General features: G+C 47.5%; 1 protein-coding gene across 6 annotated transcripts in view; it reads right to left on the bottom strand.

Annotated features, from left to right (window-relative positions):
- The window catches only part of LOC147443858 (SEC-C motif protein), a 137,479-nt gene that overhangs the window by 13,736 nt on the left and 98,014 nt on the right, over positions 1–25,729 (bottom strand). For 3 of the 6 annotated variants that reach the window (XR_015189988.1, XM_086526671.1, XM_086526674.1), the window contains one exon: positions 12,389–12,458. The exons of 2 other annotated variants lie outside the window; for them this stretch is intronic. Coding sequence is in view for 3 of the 4 variants with exons in the window: in XM_086526671.1 (XP_086382797.1) it covers positions 12,419–12,458 (40 nt within the window). In the remaining variant the exon portion in view is untranslated. The remainder of the gene's footprint in view (positions 1–12,388; positions 12,459–25,729) is intronic. One more of the 6 variants, XM_086526672.1, reaches the window with a different exon arrangement.

The following is a 25,729-nucleotide window of genomic DNA, read 5'->3' as shown; positions in this document are numbered from 1 at the left end:
CTCTGGACCTGTATCCCTGGCCTAGTCCATCCATATCCCACAGTAGCCTGGGTAGGCCTGTTATCATACATAAGCATTTCTTGAAATCCTTGCACCTGTGCTTTGAGGTCATCAATAATTCTCGACTTTATCTTCAATGCCTGCTGTAGTGCAAAAATCGTTGCATCTCGATCTGCGATGGCACTCTCGGCAACTCGCAAGGATCCCTCCATAGCTGCATATGTGGCGGAGTGATGCTGGTGGGTTGCAGCTAGCTGCTCCACGCCTAGCTCGATGGTGGCAATAGCAGCTCTGGAGTCCTGAAGCAACTTCTCTGAAAGATGAAACAGAGAAGTGGAGTCGGTCCTACCTGAAGATCCCTCAGATGGATGTGATGCTGGAGGGCGCACATGTGGCATTGCCGGCGAGCTAAAAGTAGGTGTAGATCGTGGCACAACCGGCGAGCTAGAAGTAGGGACACTCGGTGTAGAAGGTGCTTCAGAGATTGTTGTTGTAGGTTCAGCGAGTGATATGTTGACCGGTGTATGAGTGAAGATGGGAGAAGAAGGAAGAGGATCCTGTATGGGTGAAGTGACCATCCTGTCCTGAGGAGCGGCAGTAGACACTGGTGTCGGCACAGCAGAACCAGGTGTAGCAGTGGACGTATGACGCTGAAGATGTACCCTAGTCTGCTGTCTCTCAGAAACTGGCAAGGAGAGTAGAGACTTCACTGTATCCTTCATCACTTTCGCCTTGATCTTCTTTTTCTTGGTGACTGTGGGGTCTACTTGCATGCTCACGGGTTTCCTTTTCCTTTTCGAGGTTCCCTGTTCCTCATCCACTTCATTTATGTTGATAGGTATGTTTATGATCCATGCCAAGAGAGGCGCCGCAAAACATCTAAAAGTTAACTGCACAGACTGCACTTGGGCCTGAAATCTTTTAGCCCTAGACTGCAGAGAGCTGAAGAGAATTTGGTGGAATCCACATGGGATAGTGTGGATTAAACAGTATAGCCCGTCGCAGTGGGAGAATGTAGTGAGAATATCTGTTTGTACCTTGTCTTCTTTGGCATCCCGAGCCAGAAAGTAATACCTGAAGATTGCGAGAAGACGTCTGTTTCGCTCATAATTTGGGTGATCCGAGCTCAATAGCTCTTTACATGCTTGAATTGTCGCGTCCTTGGACAACAAAGAGAAAGTGTGAGTAGTAGATTTCACAGCTGGAAAGTTGGTCATACCCATGGCATGGCCAAGCCTTGTAGCTGTTAGCTTGTGGCCCCGGACCTTTGGAAAGTTTTTCAGCAGTTGATGTATCAGTTCTGCTGGAATAGTATCAGGTAAATTTGCATCAGCCAATTCTGTGAGACCCAGAGTCCGTAGCTGAGCAGTCGAAAGCACCTCACTGAGAGATGGTCGAGGTTGCTGCATATGAAAATGTAATGAAAATGCTGTGCGATTTTTTGAAGAAGCAGGCCTCTTGATTTCATGAGTGATAATTTGCGGCTTTTCTTTTTTCTCAGCCACCTTTGATTGTTCCTCTGGATCACTGGAAGCACCTGACTCTGAATTTACATCTGAATCCTCAGATGCTGCTGAGTTTGCTTTGTAGCTTTCATCACTTGGGTCACTGGAGGTAAAGTCATCTATGTCATGGCTGCTACCGCTTGCAGATACTTCATCTGCTTCGCTCTCTGATAGGGGCGAGAGGGGAAGCTGGGAGAGGGTAGGGGCTAGAGGGGTTTAAGTAAGGGGCGAGAGGGTATAGGGTAGGGGCGAGAGGGTATAGGGTAGGGGCGAGAGGGGAAGCTGGGAGAGGGTAGGGGCTAGAGGGGTTTAAGTAAGGGTAGGAGGCAGTAGGCTAGGTAGGGGCGAGGGGTTGGGAGACTAGGGTTTATTAAGGCCTAATGAGAGTTAGCACAACAGTAGCAAAGTGCTAGCAGATACAAAGATAGGATAATTTTGAGCAGGTACGAAGAGAGGACTCAGATAAAGAAGGGTATTAAGGCTTGCAATGATCATTAGTAGCCAGCTTTGGAGCACCAAAGAGTACTTTCCCCCTTTCTTTCTTTCTGCAGCAAAGCTGAAAGTTTATTTGCACCAAAGGTTTTTTGCTGGTATTGGAATCAAAAGTTCTTTGCCAAAACTCTGCCATATTCTTTATATAGACAGCCTCAATCGTCGTCTAAGCAGAATGCCCAAGTAGATTCCACTTTTTTCAAACTGAACAAAAAAACACTCTGACTAGCAGCAGACTGGAAGGACCTTAATACTTAACTGCAAATAACACTTAGGATAGAAACAATCAGAGGAGCGACTGAACTGTTGAAGTTCCGATAATACCCAATTACCAGGAGGACTTAGAGGAGAAAAGATATCTTAGAGGAAAGGTGGAAACTTACAAACATAGCAAAAACTGAGACAGTAACAGAACATCTATTCTGGTGGAAAGAGAGAGGGGAGGAGAGAGATGGGCCATAGAACCTACAGATGGCAGAAAGTTGCATACCCTTTACTCAGAGGAGTAATAGCACTTGATTCTGGAGCCATTTACCAGTGGCAAAGGGACGCCTTCCAAAGTGACTAACTGGACAGCTCCCTGTGGCAAAACCTCCTGTACTCTAAAGGGCCCTTGCCAAGCTGGAACCAGCTTCTTTGCTTTTTTCAAATATTTTGCCTGATAGAGTTGCACCAATGTGCCTTGCGTTATTTTTGGCTTTCTGAGGTGGCGATCATGCCATGCTTTGCGACGAAGTTGTTCCGCTTGCAGAGCACGAGAAGCTAAAAGGCGGCTTTCATCCAATAAGGTGAGACGGGAGATAGAGGCAGATTCCATGCCCCCACTTGCACGCAGACTGCCCACCCTAGGGGAACCGGAGTTGAACTCAAATGGAGCTATGGCTTCCAAACCGAAAGCGAGTTGAAAAGGCGTTTGATTCGTTGTTGCTTTGAAAGATGTGCGGTATGCCCAAAGAGTGCCGTGCACAGCCTGAGCCCACGATGCTGGATGGAGATGACATGCTTTCCTCAGTAGAGCGATTAGAACCTTGTTGGTGCTCTCGGCCTGTCCATTGGCTCTAGGATAATAAGAGCACGACTTGCAATGAAAAATCTTGTAATTGGCCAGCAAATTTGAGATCATGTTATTGACAAAATGAGTGCCTCTATCACTGGTGATCTCTAAGGGACATCCAAATCTGCATAAAATATTTTCATATAAAAATTTGGCCACTGTATTGCTGGTGCAATCTACTGTCGCTAGTACCTCTGCCCACTTTGTTGCATAGTCTGTAGCCACTAGCAGATATTTGCGATTACCTGGTTGAGCCGAGGGATATATTGGTCCCACAAAGTCCAAACCCCATCTCTCAAAAGGTAGCCACGCCATCGAGACCTGCAAAGGACGGTTGGATTGCTTACTCGGCTTCGGCCCACATCTCTGGCACACATCACAAACCTTAGAATATGCTATTGCATCCTTAAAAATGTAGGGCCACCACAGACCACTCTGTAGTATCTTCTGAGCAGTGATGTGACCAGGGTAATGGCCACCAGTGGGACCATTGTGGGCATCCTCCAGAATATGCTCCACCTCATGAGGCGAGACACAACGCTTCAGAACACCATCTGGTCCCGCTTTGTAGAGCTGGCCCCCGATCAGAGTGAAAGGCCTGGACTTCAACAGCAATCTCCTCTTTTGCAGTGGGGATGCCCTCTCTGGGTATAGCCCAGTAGATAGAAAATGTAGGACCTCGCCGTACCATTCCGGTGTTGTATCTATTTTAAAAAGACTGCTATCTGGAAAGTCATCCGCAATCCCGGTAGCTTCTTCGCCTGTGTAAATGCGAGAGAGGTGGTCAGCCATTACATGATGCTTACCAGGACGGAGTACCACTTCAAAATCAAACTCCTGGAATAGGAGGAGCCATCGCCATACTCGAGCTGCAACCTGTGGCTTATTAAGCAGATAGCGAAAGGCATGGTGATCAGTGATAACTGTGAAGTGGACCCCTAGCAAATAGTGACGAAATTTGTGTAGAGCATACACTATAGCCAATCCTTCCCTCTCTGTGGTGCTATAGTTTCGCTCTGCTTTGGTGAGCAGGCGACTTGCATAATGTACAGGGCGATCCAAGTTGAACTCTTTGCTAGGCTGAGTCAGCACAGCACCCACAGCCAGCAGACTGGCATCTGTATGCACATGAAAAGGTAGGGCCCAATCCGGGGCAACTAGAATAGGCGCTTCAGTGAGACGTTTTTTGAGATATGCAAATGCTTCGGCCTCAGGTGTTGACCACCGGAAGGGAACAGCAGCACTGGTGAGCCGGGTCAATGGTTGAGCCACCTGTGCATACATACGTATAAACCTGCGATGATAGCCGGTGTGGCCCACAAAGCTCTGAACACCTTTGGGATTTATGGGAGGAGGTAACTTCAAGATGGCCACTATCTTCTCTGGGTCCAGTGCCAAACCTTGAGCAGACACCACATGGCCCAACAGTGTGCCCTCTGTGACCAAAAAATGACATTTGTTCGGATTGAGCTTCAAACGTGCCTCTCTGCACCTGAGGAAGACTGCAGAGAGCTGAGCAAGATGCTCCTTTAGATTTTCTACTGGGGTCGAACATTGAGCACCCGAGAAGGTGGAAAAGTCATCCATGAATATGGGAAGGTGATCAGTAAGCAGAGGACAAAAGATGAGATATACTATGCGATTGAAAGAAGGCGGTGCATTTTTAAGCCCAAAAGACATTCTAGTGTAGATGAAAATACCCCAGGGAGTCACAAAAGCTGTTTTGATTTGGTCGTCAGGATGTATTCCTAACTGATTGTAGCCGCTGAACCCGTCCATAAAACTATAGAGTACATGGCCAGCGACATCTTCGAGGACTCTCTCAATAAAAGGTGTCGGAAATCCATCCGGGATTGTGACCTTATTCAGAGCCCGATAGTCGACACAAACTCGAATTTTGTTGGACTGCTTCTTTGGGGCAATAACCATAGGAGAGAACCATTCTGAGTGTTCTACTGGTACAATAATACCTGCTTCTTGCATTTTTTCCAACTCGATTTTGACTGCTTCTGCATACTTGGGATTCAGTTTGTAAGCACGTCCTCTGACCGGCTTAGCCCCCTCAACCAGAGAAATTGTGTGGACTCCTAGCTCTGCTGGGATTCCTTCTAAATCGTGGTAGGACCAGGCAAACACATCTTTGAAAGAGCGCACGAAGGAGATTACCAGGTCGAGTAGAGCGGGGTGATCCCATAACCAAGTGGCTAATAAGATGGGCTGATGGCTGTCAGGGCCTCCTAGGTTGACCTCTCTGACGGGGTCAGGCGGTGCAGTGGTTGAGGCTGCGTCAGGTGGAGAAGATTGTGCCGCCTCTGTTAGCCTTTGGACATTATGAGCTGGCGTCTGATCAATGTTGAAATCAGCATACTCTTCCTGCAACCAACCTGATGGAAGCTCTGCAAATGGTAAATCCTCAGATACCTCAAAGTGCTCCGGCATGGGTGGAGAGTCAGATGGAGTAGAGGCTAAGGAGGGTGCTGGGGTGTTGGCCAATTCTTGCAAGGGAGACTTTTTTCCCCTTCTATGGTGGGTTATAGGCTCACCCAGGCCGACGGTTTCCATCAAGGGACCCTCTGAAGGATGGGCACCAGAGACTGGTCCACTTGGTTCTGACTCACTTGAGACTGGTCCACTTGGTTCTGGCTCACTTGGCTGACTGGGATTCTTGGTCTCAGGTGTAGCTTCAGATGTAGGATCAGGGGGATAGGGTGAATCTGTTGGCAAAGATTGAAGAGAGACTACATAGCATTGCATCGAAGAGGTGGCTTCTAACCACTGCAGTAAGTCTTCATCGGACCCATCGGGAGGGACCGGCTGCTCCAAGTCAGGGTTGGACTCTACTGACAAAGAGCTATGCTGAACGACCGGATCCATACCTCCTTCGAGACGAATTTGTTGCATTGGAGAGCCAGGAGTATGTATCCACATGGCGTCGGTTCCCCAGTCGTGAAGTGCTTTCGTATGTCGTAGCCATGGCCTACCAATCAGCAAGGGATAACCTCCCTCTACCAGGGGAAGATTAACTACCACAAAATCCAAGTTAAAAGTGAAACCTTGTACCTTCAGAGGCACCTCGTCGACTATGCCCACTGGGTAGACTGTTCTCTGATCAGCCAATGTAACAGTGAAAGGAGCAGGTCGGGTAGGCTTTAGACCTAAGGCCATCATAGTGAATTCGGGCATCAAATTGATTCCAGATCCTCCATCAACGATGACGCCGGATAGTTGGTGCCCAAGAACAGATACAGTGAGGCGAGGGCTTTTATAATCCGTGAGGGGAGCAGATGGATAGGAAATCAAATAGGACTCTGAGGGCTGTACAGGGAGGTGCCCGCCACTAGGCCCAGCCCCCGGGTACAGAGACTGAATGACTAACAGGGCGTCACTTCTAAGTGTTGCATCAAGCCTTAGCATGTCGTATAGTGACACTTGCTGAAAAGTATTTTTCAAGATGGCTTCTGCTCTGGGCTTGGCGCCTTCGAACTGGGCTCCTTTTGTGACCTTAATCTGTTCCAAGTCAGCCACTGCTTCTAAGAAGGCTCCATCAATGTCGGATAACAAGGAAGTTGGTTTGCTCTGAGCAATTGGGAAGGACTTGTCCTTTGGGTCAGGTAGACCACAGTGAGGAAGTGGAGACTGGCGAGGTGGACCTGTGGGTAGACTGAGACCAAGAGCTGCTCTTTGTGCCCGAGTAAGGACACCAGCAGGCTCCTCCACTTGCAGAGGCTTAACCACATGAGTAGCAGGTGAAGGTTGAGGCACGGTGTTCACAGTAATCAAATTTATCTTCGGAAAGGTGAATTCGGGCTGGTTCTGAGTCGAGCCTGAAGACGTGGATGTCCTTTGCTTGGGACAATCTTTACTGTAGTGATCCTTCGAATCAGGGCAATGACGACAAGGAGGGGACCCCTCGGGTAAAGGACACTTGCTCTGATAATGCCCATATTCTCCGCATCTGTAGCAGAGTATGGGCCGATTGGAAGGACGAAACGGGGGACGAGGTGGTTGCTGCATGGAATTTGAGGCTGAGGTGTAGAAACTTTGGGGAGCTGAGGGAGTACTGGCATGATAAAAACTGTGGGGTGCAAAGTTGTTGTGCATACCTTGCTGCATAGGGAGTGTTGTCAGCAGAGGAGGCAACTGGTTTTGATGGCCGTAGGGTGAGACCATGTTGGATGCAGATGCTAGCCCTTGTTGGAGAGAAGGACCAAGATTTTGTTGTATTTGACGCAATCCCTTGAGGTAGTAACAATCCTTATCCTCATGTCCAGCTTTTTCACAGAAGTGGCAGTAAAACCGAAGGGGCATTCCTGTGGTGGGTGCCCTGGAGAGCGGCATGAGCTACACCAAACCATAGCCTTAGTCTCTTGCTGACACTTGAGCTCTTCTGACTCGCGCTTAATCTGTTCCAATGCCTCATTATGTGTAGGCTTCTCTTGTCTAAGAGAGAAGGACCTCTCCTCTTGAAGAGCTCGTTGTAGCTTTAGGGCTTCCAGTTCCCTATGTAAAGAAGTTAAAGGATCAGTAGGACTACCTTCCGAGAACACAGTGGGAGTATCTATTTGAGGAGAGTTGTTGAAGAGCTTCCTAGCTCCCTCTATTCTAGTAGCAGCTGCGATGAACTCGTCGAGAGTGGCGTCGGGTCGGAGACTCTCTCGGAGTTTTTGCTGAGAAGTTTTGGGAAGCGCCTTCTCCACCCACTTTTTAACCATGAATTCACCGGGTTGTTGGGGAAGCTTGGCCACCAGCGACTTAGTTTTCGTCATAAGCTCCGCAAAAGTCTCCTCAGGTTTGAGCACCATGTTGGCCAACTCATCCAACACCTTCTCCTGGTAGTCACCTGGCTTGAAAGCTGCACAGAACTGCTGTCTTAAGGCTGCCCAAGTTGCAAAATGGTTCTCTGCAAATTGGCTGTACCATTTATCTGCTAGGCCATCCAAGGTGGATGGAAATAGTACCAAGTAAGCATCTTCTCTGTTCAGCCCACGTCCCCTACAGAGAGATACAAATCTCCTTGCATGGTCGTCAGCATCTTCTGAAGACCCCCCTTTGAATGTAGGGAACTTGATGTTCACCTTGGCCAAAACACTATCTAGTGGCTCCATGATTCCTTGCTGAGTCTGTTGCACACTAGCTTGTTGTAGAAGAATAGGAGAGAGGTTTTTTGGAGAAGGTGATCGCGAAGATGGGGAACCTGATGAAGGAATGGGTGATGTGATATGTGGGGGTATAGGTGATGAGGTTGAAGGATTTCTACAAGGTGTCAAAGGTCATCTTCTGTGATAGTACTTCAGAGGGCTCAGTAGCGGGCTTTGACGCTCAACTGACCTCCTTGTATGTGTCATGCAGTGACCTCCAATCCTACCAAGCTTTGGGCAAGAGAACCTTGAACTGGCTGAAGACTGGTCTAGACTCTACTAGACCAGACGAGTGACTAGACTAGCTGGACCAGGGACGAGGGACGAGGGACGAGGAGGACTAGACCAGGGTCGAGGGGTCTAGACCAGAGACGAGGCAAGTTGGACTAGGGCGAGAGGGGACCAGGCCAGTAAGGCGAGAGACTAGACCAGCAAGATTAAGCTATCAAGGGTGAAACTGGACCAAACCAACAGGCTGCACAGGCGAAGCGACCAACAGGCTGCACAGGCGAAGCGAAGAAACCAGCTACTCAACAGTGTGAGACTTCAGTTGAGGTCCCACCGTGATCGCCAAAATGAGAGCACCTGTAGCGCGGATAATGTGTCGTGCCCTCTACAGTGTGGGTGTTCCCCAGTGCAATGTGCGTGACAATCTCACTCAACAAACAGAAACTCTCTCAACAGAATGAAATACAAGAAACAATGGATAATAACAGAGACACAGCAGTAGACCAGAACAGGTGGACTCGACTAACTCAAAGGACCATGTACAGACTCTGGAGTGGCAGCACACTCAGCTCCAGCCCAAGACTCACAGGTACAAAATAGGGTGTCGAGGCTCAGATGTGCATGGATGGTGTAGCAGTGCTCTGTGTAAGACTCTCTAGACGACTACGTGCAAGATAAGATGGAACTGTCCCAAAACGACTACTGATATGTACCACCATAGGAGCCACCAACGGCCCATAAATGTCCAGCCAGCTAAGTCTATCTCCAAACTGAGTGGTGGTGGTGACCTGGCCACGACGTCCACTAGACCACCGTAGGTACCCTGCCACGTGTCACTCCCAGTCAAAGGGTCCGTCCAGTGTGAACCAGACCAACTGTAGCTAACTGTCCAACTGCCTGTCCTGTGAAGTGACACTGTAGCAGGCTACACTTTACGCAACAGATCCGCTGCGTTTTTGCAGCAAGCTTTCAGCCCTTGTTTCCTCTCACATCGGGAGCGGGGGAGCGCAAATCAGCCCCAGATCTACCCCTTGGTGGCCATTAGTAACATTTCATCAAGAAGGATCCAAAGGTGCATCAAATCAGCCCCAACGGTGCTTCATTTTGAAGAGTTACCGCGGCGACACCCCTTAGTTTGTCGGAACGCTATCATCCGTACTGCTCCGGAATCCTTTGATGATCTGTCATCCGGCTCCTCCGATTCATTCTCTTTATTGGAAGACTCTTGTCCTGATGAGGTGGATATTGTCCTATCCATAGGATAAGTCAATGAACTGGCATGCATCCCAAATCGTTATTTAGCATGTCCCATAAGTCTCTGAATAGAGTTTGACTTCTGTTACAAACAATGCTCTCGAATCTCTTTTGGCAAACCACAGCAAAACCGCTCAATCTGGTCTCTCAAAGTAATCTTCCGAAACAAAGACATCGACAAATAAGTATCCCAAAACCTCTGGCGATAGTCATCCAATGCATCTTTCTTAATCATTCTCAAATGATGTCAAGTTGTGATGACATCTTTTTCATATTTGTCTGATATCCAAGTTGACGTGAAAATTCTCCTGAATTTTACCCACGGCGCAGGTGTTTCTTTGCGTAACAACAAAGTAGACCACCATGTCCATGCAATTTCTTTCAAGTAAGATGCCACCCTTCGCACCTTGGAGTGTTCCGTAAACCAACCCCCGAGAAGGCAACGTCAAATTGTTGTACAAACTCAAGGGTTCGAAGGGTGTCCTAGTCGACTAAAAACATCTCAAACCTGACGGACTGACCCTCTTCCTTGAACTCCTTGGTCTTCTTGCTCATCTGCTCACTATCAGAAGAGGACGAGCTCTCCTCCTCCGAACTGCTAGATGGCCTTCCATGCCTTCTAGACTTTTTGAGAAATCTACTTTCTTGCTCTTCTTGCTTTTTCTTTGTTTCTTCCGCCTTTTCTCATCCTCTTTGGAACTAGACGACAGCGAACTGTCCGAACTTTTTGAAGGCGACGAAAAATCCGAGTCATCCTTGAGACGAGCACGCTTCTTGGGTCTACTTGCCACCTCGAAACTCGACTTCCGGCCCAAATAACTAGGGAAACCCACCAATTTCCTTTTCTTCTAAGAGTGCTTTCAGCCTTTCGGTATCTGGTTTATCTTCTTTTCAAGAGTTTTGTCTAACTCTTTCTGCGAGTATAGCTTTCGCTTTTCTACACTCGTTTGTCCTTTCAGCTTTCTTCCCGACTTGAGAGGAGAATCAATGGCCTCACGTCATCTCGAGCGAATCTCATCCATCGGGTAAATCTTCAGGTGTTTCTCGAATCTCGGGTCTCTGAAGTACTTCATCAATTTTCACACACATGTCAACCTACAGTTAACATTTGTACTCCACTCTGTCAAATTTCCCTTGCGAAAAATTTGCCCAATTCTTCATTCATTTCTCCAATTTCCGTGCCAGATTTCAACTTTTCTTTGCCTGCCCACCAAGAGGTGTTATTTGCAAAAACCAATGTGTAATATGGGTTCTTTATGGCTTATGCGCCTTGAAGACAAAGCGATGAAGACGGGAGCACGCCCGATGCACGATGGACGAAGGGTGGGAGTGGCTAATAAGTCCGGGGTCTGGGCACGAAGGTTCTTTCACAGAAACTTGTGTGTGATGCAAAAGGGATTGGCTCCTCCAATCTTTCTGAGCTCTAATACCACTGTAACAGACTTAGACACCCCAAGTCGAAAATATGGCACGACACACGTGAGAGAAACTGAAAACCACTTGATAATTTTAATCACAACTGAGAGAGACGATACAGCCCGGCGTGGTTCCGTGCCAAGAAGAATTGGCCCCAAAGTTTGGCACCTCTTTCGATATTTCTTTTTATATTAAATCTTGGCAAAGTACAATGTCTGAGGGTCCTCTCTTTGCTTAGTGCTTCCAAGCCAATCTGAGGGAGAGAGGCCCTGACAATTCTTATAAACGACTTCTTTAGGTTCTAAAAGCACTTCTCCCAAAAGCTGCCAGCGTTGCAAGCGCAAATCACGGGATTCCATACGTTGTGCCACGTCAACATGGTTCCGAAATTTCGAGAATCCGTACAACATTGCCGAGTTAGTAGTTCGTTGGGCCTTTAATTTTCCAATGTCTCTTGGACCCCATCGACGGGATCCCATAGGTTGGAACACTTGTAATTTCTTGTCAGTTTCCCTCGGTTTGTCCAGATGGACATGCCACGTCATCACTTTGTGACACAACGGAAGGTGTGGTGACAAGGGAACACGTGGGTGTGGGGGGGAAGAGAGAGAGAGAGAAAGACACACTCACACACACAAAAAAAGGCTAGAGAGAGAAGATGGAGACAAAGAGTGTCACAACTCTGCAAACTCAAGAGTAGAAGGCTACACACTGTGCCAGAATGGGAGCCCCCCCCCCCATTTAGGGGAACAAGAAAACTGCCTGAACCCGCGTCCAACAAAAAGGCCAACAAGTGGCCAGCCGGACAAAAGTTGGAAACTTCCCCAACAAGCCTAGAATCTCGAAAAGCCTCACAAGGCCTAGCACATCCACAAGAAGCCCTCACTCACAAGATCTAGCCGGGGAAAGTTAAGACCCAGGAGATGACCTTGTCGCACAGTTGTATCATCTTTCACAGGTTTCCGCCTAAGGGTTTGCTTTGTGCTATGTTTGTAATTGCCTCTTAGAATCAGCCCCCTCTGGACATCTGAGGGGCTTTCAAGAAAACTAAATATAGCCTTGTTTCTTGTGCCGGGGGGGGGGGGGGGGGGGGGTGCTCTTTGAGATCAAACGGTAAAATGTCATGACTGTGTGTCAAAGAAAAAGTTAACTCCTCAATCATAACAATGCCTAAAAATAACTAGTCGTGTGCCCAATGCAACATCTCTCTCTATGGTCTAGATACTTAGCACCATCTTAGAGAGGGGCAACTCAAAAAGTAACACCATTCATGTTCATTGTTTATTAACAACAAGACTGACCTTCAAAGATATCTTCATTCTGAATACACCTCATGTACTACGACCACAACACCTGCTTGAAAGCATAAAGCTTTAGGAAGGCCAATTATGCCAATTAGAAATCTCTCTCTCTCTCTTTCTCTCTCTCTCTCTCTCCCCCCCCCCCCCCCCCCCCCCCCCCCCCCCCCTCTCTCTCTCTTTATATCTATCTATCTATCTATATATATATATATATATGGTATGTACATAGATGAGGTTTCTCATTACATTGACAGAGAGGGTGGCAAAGGTGCCAGCTAGCAGGGACATGGATTCCATTGTTGTTATATGCTGATGATACTGTGTTGATCTCTGGTTATGGTGTTTAACACCACACCACAGTGGATCAAGAGATCAACATCTACATTCACTTATGGTCAAGAGACTGTGGAGTACACAGATGCATACACTTATCTTGGGGTAGTCTTCACTAGGCCAAAGTTTTCTTTGAAGGGAGCAGCAGCAGAGACTAGACTGATCAGAGCGTATGCGGCCTTGGGAGGATTGGAGAGGATGTGTTCCCAAGTTCACTTCCAAGAACCCCGAACAAAGCTCTGGCTCTCTGATACCTTGGTAGCTTCAGCTATCTCTATGGGGCTCACGTTTGGGGACCCTCTGTGGGTCAGGATGGGTGGAGAGGTATGGAGAGGCCCTGGGTATCTATGATCTCTCGGTTGATTAGAGCCAAGGCCTCAGTGCCACCCGAGATCATTAGAGCGAAGTTAGCGGCCCCCCCTATGGAGATCGAGGAGCTTACCAGATCAGTCTCCTTTATGTACGGCTTATGGGACACTATCAGAGACATATATGCCAGATTGGCCCTTGAGTCCTCCATATAATTAGCTTTATAGGGGGACACATCATGCTGGTATGCACAGATGTCATCATGGTTCCACATACATGGCTTCGGCATGGACAGCTTGCCTCCCTTCCATGATGCATCATCGTTGTCTCTTACACGGGTGGAGATTACTGGACTCATTCGCCAGGACCTGACCCAGTTGGACACCACGAGGACATGACATAGGAGTTGGGCACAAAGATGGCTTTCTATAGAAAGCATCTTCTCCAACTCACAGGGGATGGGTTTGTGATTCGACCCAGCTATATGGACACACATCTATCTCATGGGTTACGGTGTGCCATTGGTTTGATACGGACATCTTCACACCAGCTTGAGATTGAGACTAGTAGATTCAGAGGGATACCAACAGCTAGCAGGATATGCCGCCTTTGCCATACAGAGCCAGAGACAAAGACACATTATATATGTCAATGCATAGTGTATTACAAGATATGGGGTTGCTTCCACTGTCTATTCAAAGAAGGCTTCGGACCCTTCTCAAGAGTCATGAGCTATCAGGAACAGAGATGTGTTGGCCTCATTCCTGTATCTACTTGAGTTACACATACACAAAGATAGTTTACTGAGAAGATCTGGAGAGAGACAATCCCAGAGACAGATTATTGATTTCTTCACGTTAAACATTGGATAGATATAGGAGCACCCACCACTGCAAAGTTCAGCTCATACTTACACCCACAATACTCTCATTGACCGAGCATTGGAGCTACGAAGATCGAGATGCCCACGACAAAGGAAAGGAGCTTCTTAGCATCGACGAAGACGACAACAGAGGATTCGAGCCATACTATCTCGACATCCAGAGTACAGATGAGGATGGATTCATCACCCATTGTATCAATGATCACACATACCCCACAGTTCCAGCTAGTAGCACTTCTAGATTCATTTTAGTATCTCTTATTTTGTACTCAAACACGGTACCAGATTCACAAGTTTGTAACGGATTGATCTCATAGGTCATTTTGGCCTCTCTCTCTCTCTCTCTCTCTCTCTCTCTCTCTCTCTCTCTCTCTCTCTTTTTGTGTGGAAAAAACAGGGCTGTATATTACTGAGTACAAAATAATCCCCAACGGATGCCAAAAAATCCTATCACGTGGGGTGTACAAGCTGAATGTAAGGGTGATAGCCACTATAGTGACAACTCTATTAGAACAATCTCATGGTGGTCTATATGATGAGTGGAGGAGAAATCACTGAGGAGGTGCATAATGCCATGTAATCTGTCCACCTATAAGTGTGAAGAAGAGTGGAGATCGAGCCCAACGCCGAAGGAAGTCAAATCGACGAGCCTCGGCTGCTCTAGATGTACCTGAGGAAGAATCCCACTGCCAAATGAGGGTGTGAATGATGTCCAGCCAAATGGCAGTGAGACTATCCGGAAGGAGCTGTGGAGCTGCATTGAGAATATGAAGACAACGAGCTCTCCAAACATTCCATAGTGCAATGCTAGTGATAACTTAGAAGATTTCATCACGCATCTGAGGATCCCCCTGCCAAACAATCTGTGGTAACATAGCCAAAGTCCCTCGCCGATAACCAGTCGAGTTAAGCATAAGAGCTTGATCTGTGTCTGAGCCCTCGTAGAAAAGATGCGGTCCGGGCATCTGCATCAACCAGGAGACAGATCCCCAAGCGAGAAATCCATGCTCAACACCAGCTCTGCTAAGTAAAGAGCAAATTGCTAGCCACACTACATGAGAAGACGAGCATGACCAAAGACAGTGTGCAGGTGACTCAGGGAGTCGCAAAGGACAGCGAGTACATAACGGATCATGACCCATAGAAGCTAGCCAAGTCCCAATTGGAAGTCCTGCATGTGCAATCATCCACATGAAAAAAGAAATACGACGAGCCACATGTAAATCCCAGATGGCTGACCAACACTGCTGTAGATAGGCATGGGAGAGACCTGAATGTAACCAGAAACGCATACGAGTGGGCTGCTCTGTGTGCTGTCTCATCAATGCGAATCTTCCAATTCTGACAATGTACTCAAAGAATGATACATGTGCACCGGTGGGGTTAGGGTGAGGCCAATGCCACTCTCCTGGGTCCCAATAAAGGTGAGATAGCGCACGACCCTCCCACACCCAAAGCCTCCAAATCTCTCTCTCTCTCTTTTTTTTTTTTTTTTTGGAAAAAGTCAGGGCTGTATATTATTGAGTACAATATAATCCCCGGCGGATGCCAAAATAGCCTATCACGTGGGGTGTACAAGCTAAATGTAAGGAGGAGAGCCACTATAGTGACAACTCGACTAGAACAATCTCATGGTGGTCGGTGTGACGAGTGGAGGAGAAACCACCGAGGAGGGGCATAATGCCACGTAATCTGGCCACCTGTAAGTGTGAAGAAGAGTGGGGATCGTGCCCGACGCCGAAGGAAGGCAAATCGGCGAGCGTCAGCTGCTCGAGATGTACCTGAGGAAGAATCCCACTGCCAAATCAGGGTGTGAATGATGCCCAGCCAAATGGCAGTGAGGGTATCCTGAAGGAGCAGTGGAGCCGCAGTTAGAATGTGGAGACAACGAGCTTTCCAAACATTCCATAGTGTAATACTAGTGATGACTGAAAAAACTTCATCAGGTCTCTGAGAATCCCCCTGCCAAGCAATCTGTGGTAGCATAGCCAAAGTCCCTCGCCGATAACCAGCCGAGGTAAGCATAAAGGCTGGATTTGTGGATCTGCCGCCCACAAAGCCTCTTTCATGCGGACACTGTAAGAGACTTGGACACTCCAAGTCAAGATTCTACCGCGACACGACAGGAATTCACTTCAAAACTGTTCACAGTTCACAATTGATTCGACACGGCCCGACGCAGTGTCACGTGACACATCCCAACCCTATGTTTCCGTGGACAAAGCTACACCACAGCAGGGTTCAGTCAGTTCAGTCAGTTTAGATTAGCAGTGATCTGGCACTTTTGTGAGTCTATCCGTAAACCGTGCATGCCCAGTCACTTAGCATAGATGCATATCCTTCGGCTGCACACAACATGATCATCGGAATTCCCATCAGAATCCATTAGCATCAGTTAGGGAAATTTTCCAGTGCATTTAGCCTATTTCCCTATTTTTGGTATTTTTTACTTATTATTTTTAAGTGACTTTCCAACAAAAGTAGGTAGGGCAATTTTGCTAAGTTAATATATAAGCAAACCCAAGTTAGCACTTTCTGGCAGAAGAGGAAGCAGGAGCAACTTCTCAGCAGTACCTCAGCAACTTGGCGTTTTTGGACTCCCAACCTCGCCATACCCCCGGACCTCCCTAGCGTTTTCCTTCTCTAGCAGCAGATCCATCACCTTGGTGTTTTCCCGCGACCCACAAGCATCAGCATCAGCGTTTTTCCTCATGATCATCATCAACGATTTCAGCCATTTACTAACGCTAGCATAAGCAGCAGATTCAGCGTTTTCTTCATTGAATTCAGCAGAGCATCATCAGGCACATCAGCGTTTTGCTTTGAAGATGCAGAGAAGCCTAGCTTTTTTGGCAAGAGACATATCCAGCCAGCGTTTTTGATTCTCAGCCCAAACCGCATCAGATCCACGCAGGTTTTCAGCCATGACACAGTAGCAGATTCCCCCCAAGTTGGTTGCAGATGATTCCCCATTTTCAGCCATAAAAACGCAGCCAAAACAAGTCATTTTCAGCCACCAAAACAGTCCCCGAATTCAGCGATTAGAAGATCACACATTTCAGCCATCAAGTCGTCGTCGTCATCACCGTCATCGTCATGGGCATAGTCCAACTTGCATCAATCCATTGCATACGCATTGTACGCCTTTGTGCAATCAAAGTAGACCACTCTCGCCGACGAGAGTAGGGCCTTCGGAGGAGGGTTTTACAACCTCTCGGGTATCGTATCTCTTCTCTCTCCTTCTCTCAGTCTCATTCACTTGCACGCACAATATCCACTCACTTTGTTCATGACCACAGCACTCTACAAGACGGAAAGCTCTCTCTTTCCCTAAGAACTAAAAGGAACCTTGAGCAATAAAGATCACTAATCTTGAGAAAATACAACATTCATTCCGCTGTCCCTTACATTGGTATTAGAGCTTTGGAAGTGTTCTGCATTACTCAAGGAAAGAACCACAAGAACCACAAGGTTTTCTTTTTTGCTTGTTGCGATCGCACGAACCCAAGTTTACTTGGACGTGGCGATTCCTAATCGTTTTTTGTTGAAGAGTGACACGAATCCCAAGAAAGAAGGGCTTGTCCAGCCTCCCCTTGTGTCTCATTTCACTCATTGAGAGTGGACCGTGCACTTAGCGGCCGGCCAATCGACGTGAGTGGGAAAAAGCAACCTTGGTGTGAGCGCAAGGCTGCCGAGGGGTGCGCCCGCCGAAAGGAGTAGAACTTGGGTGAAGAGAAGATCCTTCTCCAACGCGATTTGCAAGCGAAAGAACCCCTCAAGAACCTCAAGAATCCAAGATTCTCACGAATCAAGGACCTCAAGAACCTCAAGACCCACAAGAACCCAAGTTCCTCGCGAGCTTAAGACCCCAAGAGCATAGTGCATGCTCGTCACCTTAAGCGGAATGGATACTTCGCATACAGGTGATGAGCATGAGAGAGGCGACGTAGACTCGTCCCCACCCGGAGATGATTTCTTCAACCCTCCCCCTTCGCCATCTACGCCACCAAGTGCACCAGACCCTATGGAGGCAATGATGACTCAGATGACGGCCATGATGGATAGAAAGGAAGACAAGTGCCTTGCCTTAGAACGCGAGCGCGACGCAAGAAAAGAAAGAAAAGAACTAAGGAAGGAAGAAGCGGCAGCACGAAACGCAGCATTGGAGGCCGATCGTGCTGCTCATAGATTGGCTTTGGAGACCGAGCGTGAAGGTCGTAGTTTGGCTTTGGAGGCCGAGCATGAAGCTCGACGAGAGCTACGCACTCAAGAATTGATTGCCCAAGTCCTAGCCTCGAAGACCGAACCACCCAGAGATCGTGGAAGTTCGTCAAGTGGCGGAAGCCACGATGCGGATTCCAACCATCCAGTTACAAAAAAGTTGATTTTCAGTAAGTATGACGGTAAGATGGATGCTACAGTTATTCATTCTTGGTTGCATCAATTTAATGCTTATCTTGCGACAACTAAGAAGACAAGCAATAGCAAAGTTTTGAAGGCAGCTATGTACCTTGCCGGTGATGCCATTAATTGGTACCACGCATGGCAAGAGGCACAGCTAGCCGCGCACCTAGAGGCAGCCGCCGACGATTTCACGCCCCTCTCTTTTAGTTGGGCTGATTTCCAAGACAAGCTCAAGGTGCGGTTTATGCCACCTCAATACCTCGCACGATTGAAGGACGATTGACACATTCTCAAGCAAAATGGTATGCCGGTTATGTCTTTTTCTAATCGTGTTTTGTAGCTAGGTACCCAACTACACATGTCGGATGAAGAGCGCAAAGAGGCTTTTCTCTTTGGATTGGACGAGTATATCAAGTACGATGTCGAGGTATTCGATCCATTCGATCTCAAAAAGGAGGTAGCGATTGCACTCACACAGGAGAGGAAGCACAACAAGGGAAAGCCTAAGGAGAACAAGACTTCCACAAGTACCTCGCAGACTCCTCAAAACGGTAAGAATGATAACTCTTCTAACCAATCTTCCAACAGTATATCTACAAAGAATTCTTCCAATTGCTAAACGTAAGCTTACTCCAAATGAAAAGGTAGCACAAGGAATTGTAGGCATAGTCACAAGGGACGCATTCCGGGACGGGGGAACGGGGGACGGGGGACGGGGCTGAAATGGATTTTTAGTGTAAAAAAGAGAGCGGGACGGCAAGTGGGGACGGAAAAGTGGGGACGGGAAGCCCGAAAAAGGGCGTCCCCTGTTACTATGATTGTAGGAGAATAAATCACTTCGGAAGAACAAAGCACTTATTCTAAGGAAGGTCGTTGTTTTCATTGTCACATTAAGGGTCACATAAAAAGAACATGTCCTAAGCTTGAATCGAATGAATCTAAAGAACCCACAACACCCACTACATCTGTCAATACAATGAATGATAACACGAGTGTGCCCCAAGTTTCTCAGGACCCTCCCATTGATGATTCTCTAATTAAATGTTATGGTTGTACATCGGGGCACCGTTTTGTCATATTGTTTGACCCAGGTAGTATGCATGATGCGATCAGTTCCTCTCTTGTTGAGAGAGCCCGCCTCGAAGTTAGTCCTAGATCTCCTATCGAGGTCTCTGGCTTTCGTCCTGGTATGGACGCTCTCATCACAGAGGAGTGCCTTGATGTGTTGTTTGCAATTCAACAGACTGCCTTCACTAGAAGATTTGTTGTTTCTTCTCTCTCAGGATGTGATATGATTTTAGGCATTCGATGGTTTCGTGATAATGATGCTCTCATGAAATTTTCGGCTAACACTATTAACTCTCAATGCCGACAATGATTCTCCTATTGTCATTCATGGAGAGGACATTGCTCCTTCTCCATCTCTCATTGCTACTATGCAGGACAAGGTTGATAGGATTCGGGATAAGGAGATTCTCTCGATCTCTTTTTCTCCACAGCATGACACACAGAACTTGCATGATTATGAGAAGCATGATGATTTGAATGCTAATGATTTGCATGATGATTTGGATGAAAAAGACAAGCATGAAGATGATGTGATTGTTCACAAGGATGATGTGTTAGTGGATGCTTTTCCTAGCGAAGCTAACCTCGTTGTAGAGTCGATCAATCACGCAGAACCGATCTTGGCTTTCGAGTCGAGGTCCAAAGAACCCCCAGAAGACGGTTCGATCATTCAAGAAGAAGCGATCTTGGCTCTCGAGCCTTGGTCCAAGGAACCATCACAGGAAGTATTATGTGTTCGCATGATTGATACGCACGCATTGTTCGAGTGTTTCATTCGTGATCGTTTCCTGTATTTTAGTCAACATCGTTATGTGATCCCTTTTACTAGGCATGACATATTGTATGTTGAGCACGTTTCTCTCATGGATGAGCACGAATGTATGCGGATTGTTCATGAAAAGTTGAAAAGTTTGTATGTAAGGAAGTCACATTCCATGTCTCTTCCTTGGCATGACACAGTTTCCGAAAGAGAACATGATAGTATGAGCACCAAGCATGGGCATTTCCATTGTGATTTGCCACAGTTGATTGATTTCGATCAAACAGAAAAGATTCGATCGCATTGTTTGCATGTGTTTGATGAACCGGTTGTCACTCCGTCTCTATGTTCATCTACATTGCATACACCAGAGTAACAGGGAACGGGCCCCTCCCGTTCCCGGAACGCGTTCCCAAGGGGGTCGGACACTCGGAACGGAAAGGGGCAGTTTTCGAAACGCTTGCCGGAACGCTCACCGGAACGGCAGCCGGAACGGGTAGAACGCCGACGGAACGGACGGCCTGACGGAACGGCAGTTTTAAAAAAACTATCTGTTGGTAAAAAAACCATAGTAACAGGGAATGGCCGTTTTCAGGTCTCCGTTCCCCGTTCCCATTCTAAGTTCCCGTTCCGAATCCCCGTTCCGTGTTTCAAACGTGAGTACTCGTAACAGGGAATGGCGTTTTATGGTAGTTGCCGTTCCGCGTTCCCCGTTCCGGTTTCCTTTTCCTGGTAACTATGAAAAAAACAGACGTTTGGGTATTTTGAAATTTGAACGCCATGGGTTTTGGGGGGAGATCTTCCCTATATAATAAGCCAAGGCTCAAGGCAATGAAGCAAGCCAAGGCTCAAGGCATTGGGCAAGGTTGAAGGCACTCTAGTCTCTCTCTCTCCCAAGGCACTCTCTCGAGTCTCTCCCTCCCTTGGGCCTCAAGGGCCAAGGCTCAAGCTTAACGCAACCTCTCCATCTCTCCCTCAAGCTCCACCTCTCCATCTCTCTCATTCATCACCTCTCTCCTCTCCCTTGGGCCTCAAGGCTCAAGCTTGAGATTCAAGAATCAAGACTCTACCTCTCCATCACTCTCTCTCTCTCTCTCTCTCTCTCTCTCTCTCTCTCTCTCTCTCTCTCTCTCTCTCTCTCTCTCTCTCTCGATTCCTTCCTCTATCGAGTCTCATCACTTATGGCGCAAGCTTCCGCATCAAGTGAACGTGATCCTAAGAAGGACGAAGCATCATGGTGGGATGAAGTGCATTCCCGAGTGTTGGGAAAGTCCGGTGGTGCACGCGCATGAAGGTGCAGACTATGCGGCTTCAAACGGCAATCCGGTACAACCAAAGTCCGTGCTCATCTCCTTAAGCTTGAGGGACAACAAGTAGCAATATGCAAGGCCGTCAACGAGCAACGGTTGAAGGAATTTGAAGCCAAGGATGCCGCCATGAAAGCCAACAAAGGAGAGAAAGAATCGGCAAGGCCTAAGCGTTCCGCAATCAACCCCAACAACTTGGTTTTTCCCTCTTCTACACCTTCTTCATCGGTTGGTGGTGATAGCAATGCGACAACGACGGAGACGGCGGCGATATCTTTTCGCTCGGCATTTTCAATGCCTAATACTACTCCGGTCTCCACCCCCAACTCTCAACAACGCACCCTACATACCACTTGGGATCCAAAAAGGAAGGAGGATGTGGATGCAAGTGTTGCCCGCTTTTTCTATCACGATCACATCCCCTTCATAAAGGCTCGGTAAGACTTACTATCATTTTCAATACAATCAAATAGTAAATTCTCAATTAAATAGTAAATACTAATACCTCTTGTGTGCAATGTCTAGGTCAGAGTACTTCAAGACCATGTGCACGAGGATTGGAGAGTATGGGGCACGCTACGTGCCACCCTCTTCCGAGGCCCTCCGCACTACTCTACTGGATAAAGAGAAAGCCGTAGTGAAGATGGCAACCCTCAACATGAAGAGGCAATGGACGAAGTATGGAGTGACCCTAATTGCGGATGGATGGAGCGACACTAGGAGGAGGTCCATCCATGGCATTGTTGCCTATTCCAAAGGGGAGATGTATTTTGCCCACTCCCATGACGCCACGGAGATGGAAAAATCAACAGATGTCTTTGCAGGTGAGTTGGCCTCCGCCGTAGAGACCATTGGGTCGGACCTTGTGATAGGTTTGGTCACCGATGGGGAGGCATCAAACAGGGCAGACGGAGCTATTTTGGAAGGCACTTATCCTCACATCACGGTGTCTTTTTGCATGGCACATTGCCTTAACAACCTCTTGAAGGATTTCGGCAAACTACCTTGGATAGAGCCTCTCATTGCATCCACGTCCAAGGTGGTTGCTTTCATCAACAACCACAACATACTTTGAGCCGAGTTCTTGAAGCGGTCGAGGGGCAAAGTGCTTCTAAAGTATTGTGAGACCCGCTTCGCCTACAACTATCTAATGGTGAGCCGCTTTGTAGAGTGTCAAAGTGCAGTGCGGCAGCTCTTCATCAGTACAGAGTTTGCTCAGACTACCCATGCAAGTACAGTCGCAGGGATCATTTGTACAAGGAAGGTGGAGGATCCCGAGTTCTGGGAGTCCCTAAAGAGTATTGACAAAATGGTGAAACCAGTGATTCACTTGCTTAGAGTGATGGATGGTATGCAACCTTGCATTGGCAAGGTCTATGAAGCAATGGATCGCATGGTCGAGGCCCTTGAAGAGTATGAGCAGGACCCAGATAGGCTCGAAGAAATCAAAGAGCTTTGCAGTGGCAGGTGGGATGCCTATAGTTCACCTCTTCATGGTGTAGCTTTTGTGTTGGACCCAGAGTTCCAGGGTGCAGGGCAGGAGCATGATTCGGAGGCAAATACACATTGGAACACCATCTTGAAGAAGCTTCACCCTGAACGTGACATGCAACGCAAGATAAAGGATCAGCTTGCAATTTACAGGGATATGCGAGGATCATTTGGGACAGCCGATGCCCAAATTGATCGCACCAAGATTTCCTCCGTCTTGTGGTGGCAAGAAAATGGTTCAGATGGTCCCGATCTTCAGCGACTTGCCGTCCGCATTCTCAGCCAAGCGGTTAGCTCCTCTTGCTTGGAGCAATTGTGGAGTGTATATAGCCACATTGCATCTAGAAAGAGGAACCGACTTGGAGTGGAGAAAGCAAATGACCTTGTTTTTGTCAGTGCAAACTTAAGAATGCTTTGCAAGTCAGCATCCAAAGTGACAGATCCCTTTCTACAGTGGGAGATGGAGGCAGAGGCAGAGGTGCTTGGAGAGGCACGAGGATCTACGCATGAGGATGAGCCTATGCAAGAGGATTGGGATAATATTCACGACGTCCAGGACTCCACTACAAATTGGGAGGGGGGATGCTCTTCTGCCCCTACCTAGAGGTGAACTTCAGGCATGAGTCATGACTCATTGCTCATTGGTTTTTAATATTTGTTTCCTTTGTGGCCGCCGGCTTTGCCCCCTTTTTGTATTGCACTACCATATGAGTGATTGAGTCTTGACATGTCACCTTTTGACTCTTACAGTTGTTATTTAGCACTCTTAGCCTCTACATGTCTTTTTGTAGCGCCTTGGCTGGCCTTGTAAGTCATCTTTATAATCTATGATCTATCATCTTTTTCCTCCAAGCTTTTGTGTAGAGCATGGACTCTAGATTCTATTCTTCAACTCTGAGTTAATGTTCTTTCTGTGAAGGATCAAGATTCAAGATTCTTTTGTGAAGGATGATCCCAATTCATGTATTGTGTATTGCGCAATCGTGTGTAAGCCTTGGCCCTTAAGACTGAAGAATCATTGCAGAGTATGCCTGAATAGGATTCTACTTGGACTAATGGGTGTGTATGGCTCTCTACTAACATATAGGTCAAATCCAACCTAATTTAAGCATATTTTAAACTTACCGTTCCGGGCCCTGTTCCCGTTCCGCCTTTTTTGGGGGGGGGGGGGGGGGGGGGCGTTCCGCAAACGTTCCGGAGGCCCCCGTTCCCATTCCCCGTTCCCGTTCAGGGTAACTTTGGCATACACAGTCTTTAGAGAAGACACGATTTTTTTCCTTCACTTTACATGGAATGGGTATGTTCATGGTTTTGTGTTGGAGATGGGTTCAGGCATTTTCAGCCATGGAGATTCTTGAAGACGGAGGAAGCAGGACTCTAGACGAAGTTGAAGCAAGAAAGGAGATTCTGAACACTTTGTGTCGCTTTCGGCGCGGCCCAAAGAAGCAAGCGTTGCAGACCTTTATGAAGTTCAAGTACCGCACGATCCACACATCAGAGTGGGCCGGCGAAGAGTCCCTTCCAGGATTCCGGATGCTACTGGCGATCTCCTTCGACGCCGTACAGTTCGGCTCCAGTCCCTCACTTTGAAAAAGAGGGCATGTCACGTGACACATCCCAACCCTATGTGTCCATGGACAAAGCTACACCACAGCAGGGTTCAATCAGTTCAGATTAGCAGTGATCTGGCACTTTTGTGAGTCTATTCGTAGACCGTGCATGCCCAATCACTTAGCATAGATGCATATCCTCCAGTTGCACACAGCATGATCATCGGGAATCCATTAGCATCAGTTAGGGGAATTTTCCAGTTCATTTAGCCTATTTCCCTATTTTTGGTCTTTTTTCGCTTATTATTTTTAAGTGACTTTCCAACAAAAGTAGGTAGGGCAATTTTGCTAAATTAATATATAAGCAAACCCAAGTTAGCACTTTCTGGCAGAAGAGGCAATAGGAGCTTCCCGCTCAACACGCAACTTCTCAGCAGTACCTCAGCAACTTGGCGTTTTTGGATTCCCAACCTCGCCATACCCCCGGACCTCCCTAGCGTTTTCCTTCTCTAGCAGCAGATCCATCACCTTGGTGTTTTCCCGCGACCCACAAGCATCAGCATCAGCGTTTTTCCTCATGATCATCATCAACGATTTCAGCCATTTACTAACGCTAGCATAAGTAGCAGATTCAGCCTTTTCTTCATTGAATTCAGCAGAGCATCATCAGGCACATCAGCGTTTTGCTTTGAAGATGCAGACAAGCCTAGCGTTTTTGGCAAGAGACATATCCAGCCAGCGTTTTTGATTCTCAGCCCAAACCGCATCAGATCCACGCAGGTTTTCAGCCATGACACAGTAGCAGATTCCCCCCAAGTTGGTTGCAGATGATTCCCCATTTTCAGCCATAAAAACGCAGCCAAAACAAGTCATTTTCAGCCACCAAAACAGTCCCGGAATTCAGCGATTAGAAGATCACAGATTTCAGCCATCAAGTCGTCGTCGTCGTCGTCATCGGCATAGTCCAACTTGCATCAGTCCATTGCATACGCATTGTACGCCTTTGTGCAATCAAAGTAGACCACTCTCGCCGACGAGAGTGGGGCCTTAAGAGGAGGGTTTTACAACCTCTTGGGTGTCCTATCTCTTCTCTCTCCTTCTCTCAGTCTCATTCACTTGCACGCACAATATCCACTCACTTTGTTCGTGACCACAGCACTCTACAAGATGGAAAGCTCTCTCTTTCCCTAAGAACTAAAAGGAACCTTGAGAAATAAAGATCACTAATCTTGAGAA

This window comes from Adiantum capillus-veneris, chromosome 13, assembly GCF_014529385.1.
Source record: "Adiantum capillus-veneris isolate H3 chromosome 13, ASM1452938v2, whole genome shotgun sequence".
Classification (NCBI taxonomy): Eukaryota; Viridiplantae; Streptophyta; class Polypodiopsida; order Polypodiales; family Pteridaceae; genus Adiantum; species Adiantum capillus-veneris.
This window is presented reverse-complemented; position numbering and strand designations above follow the sequence as displayed.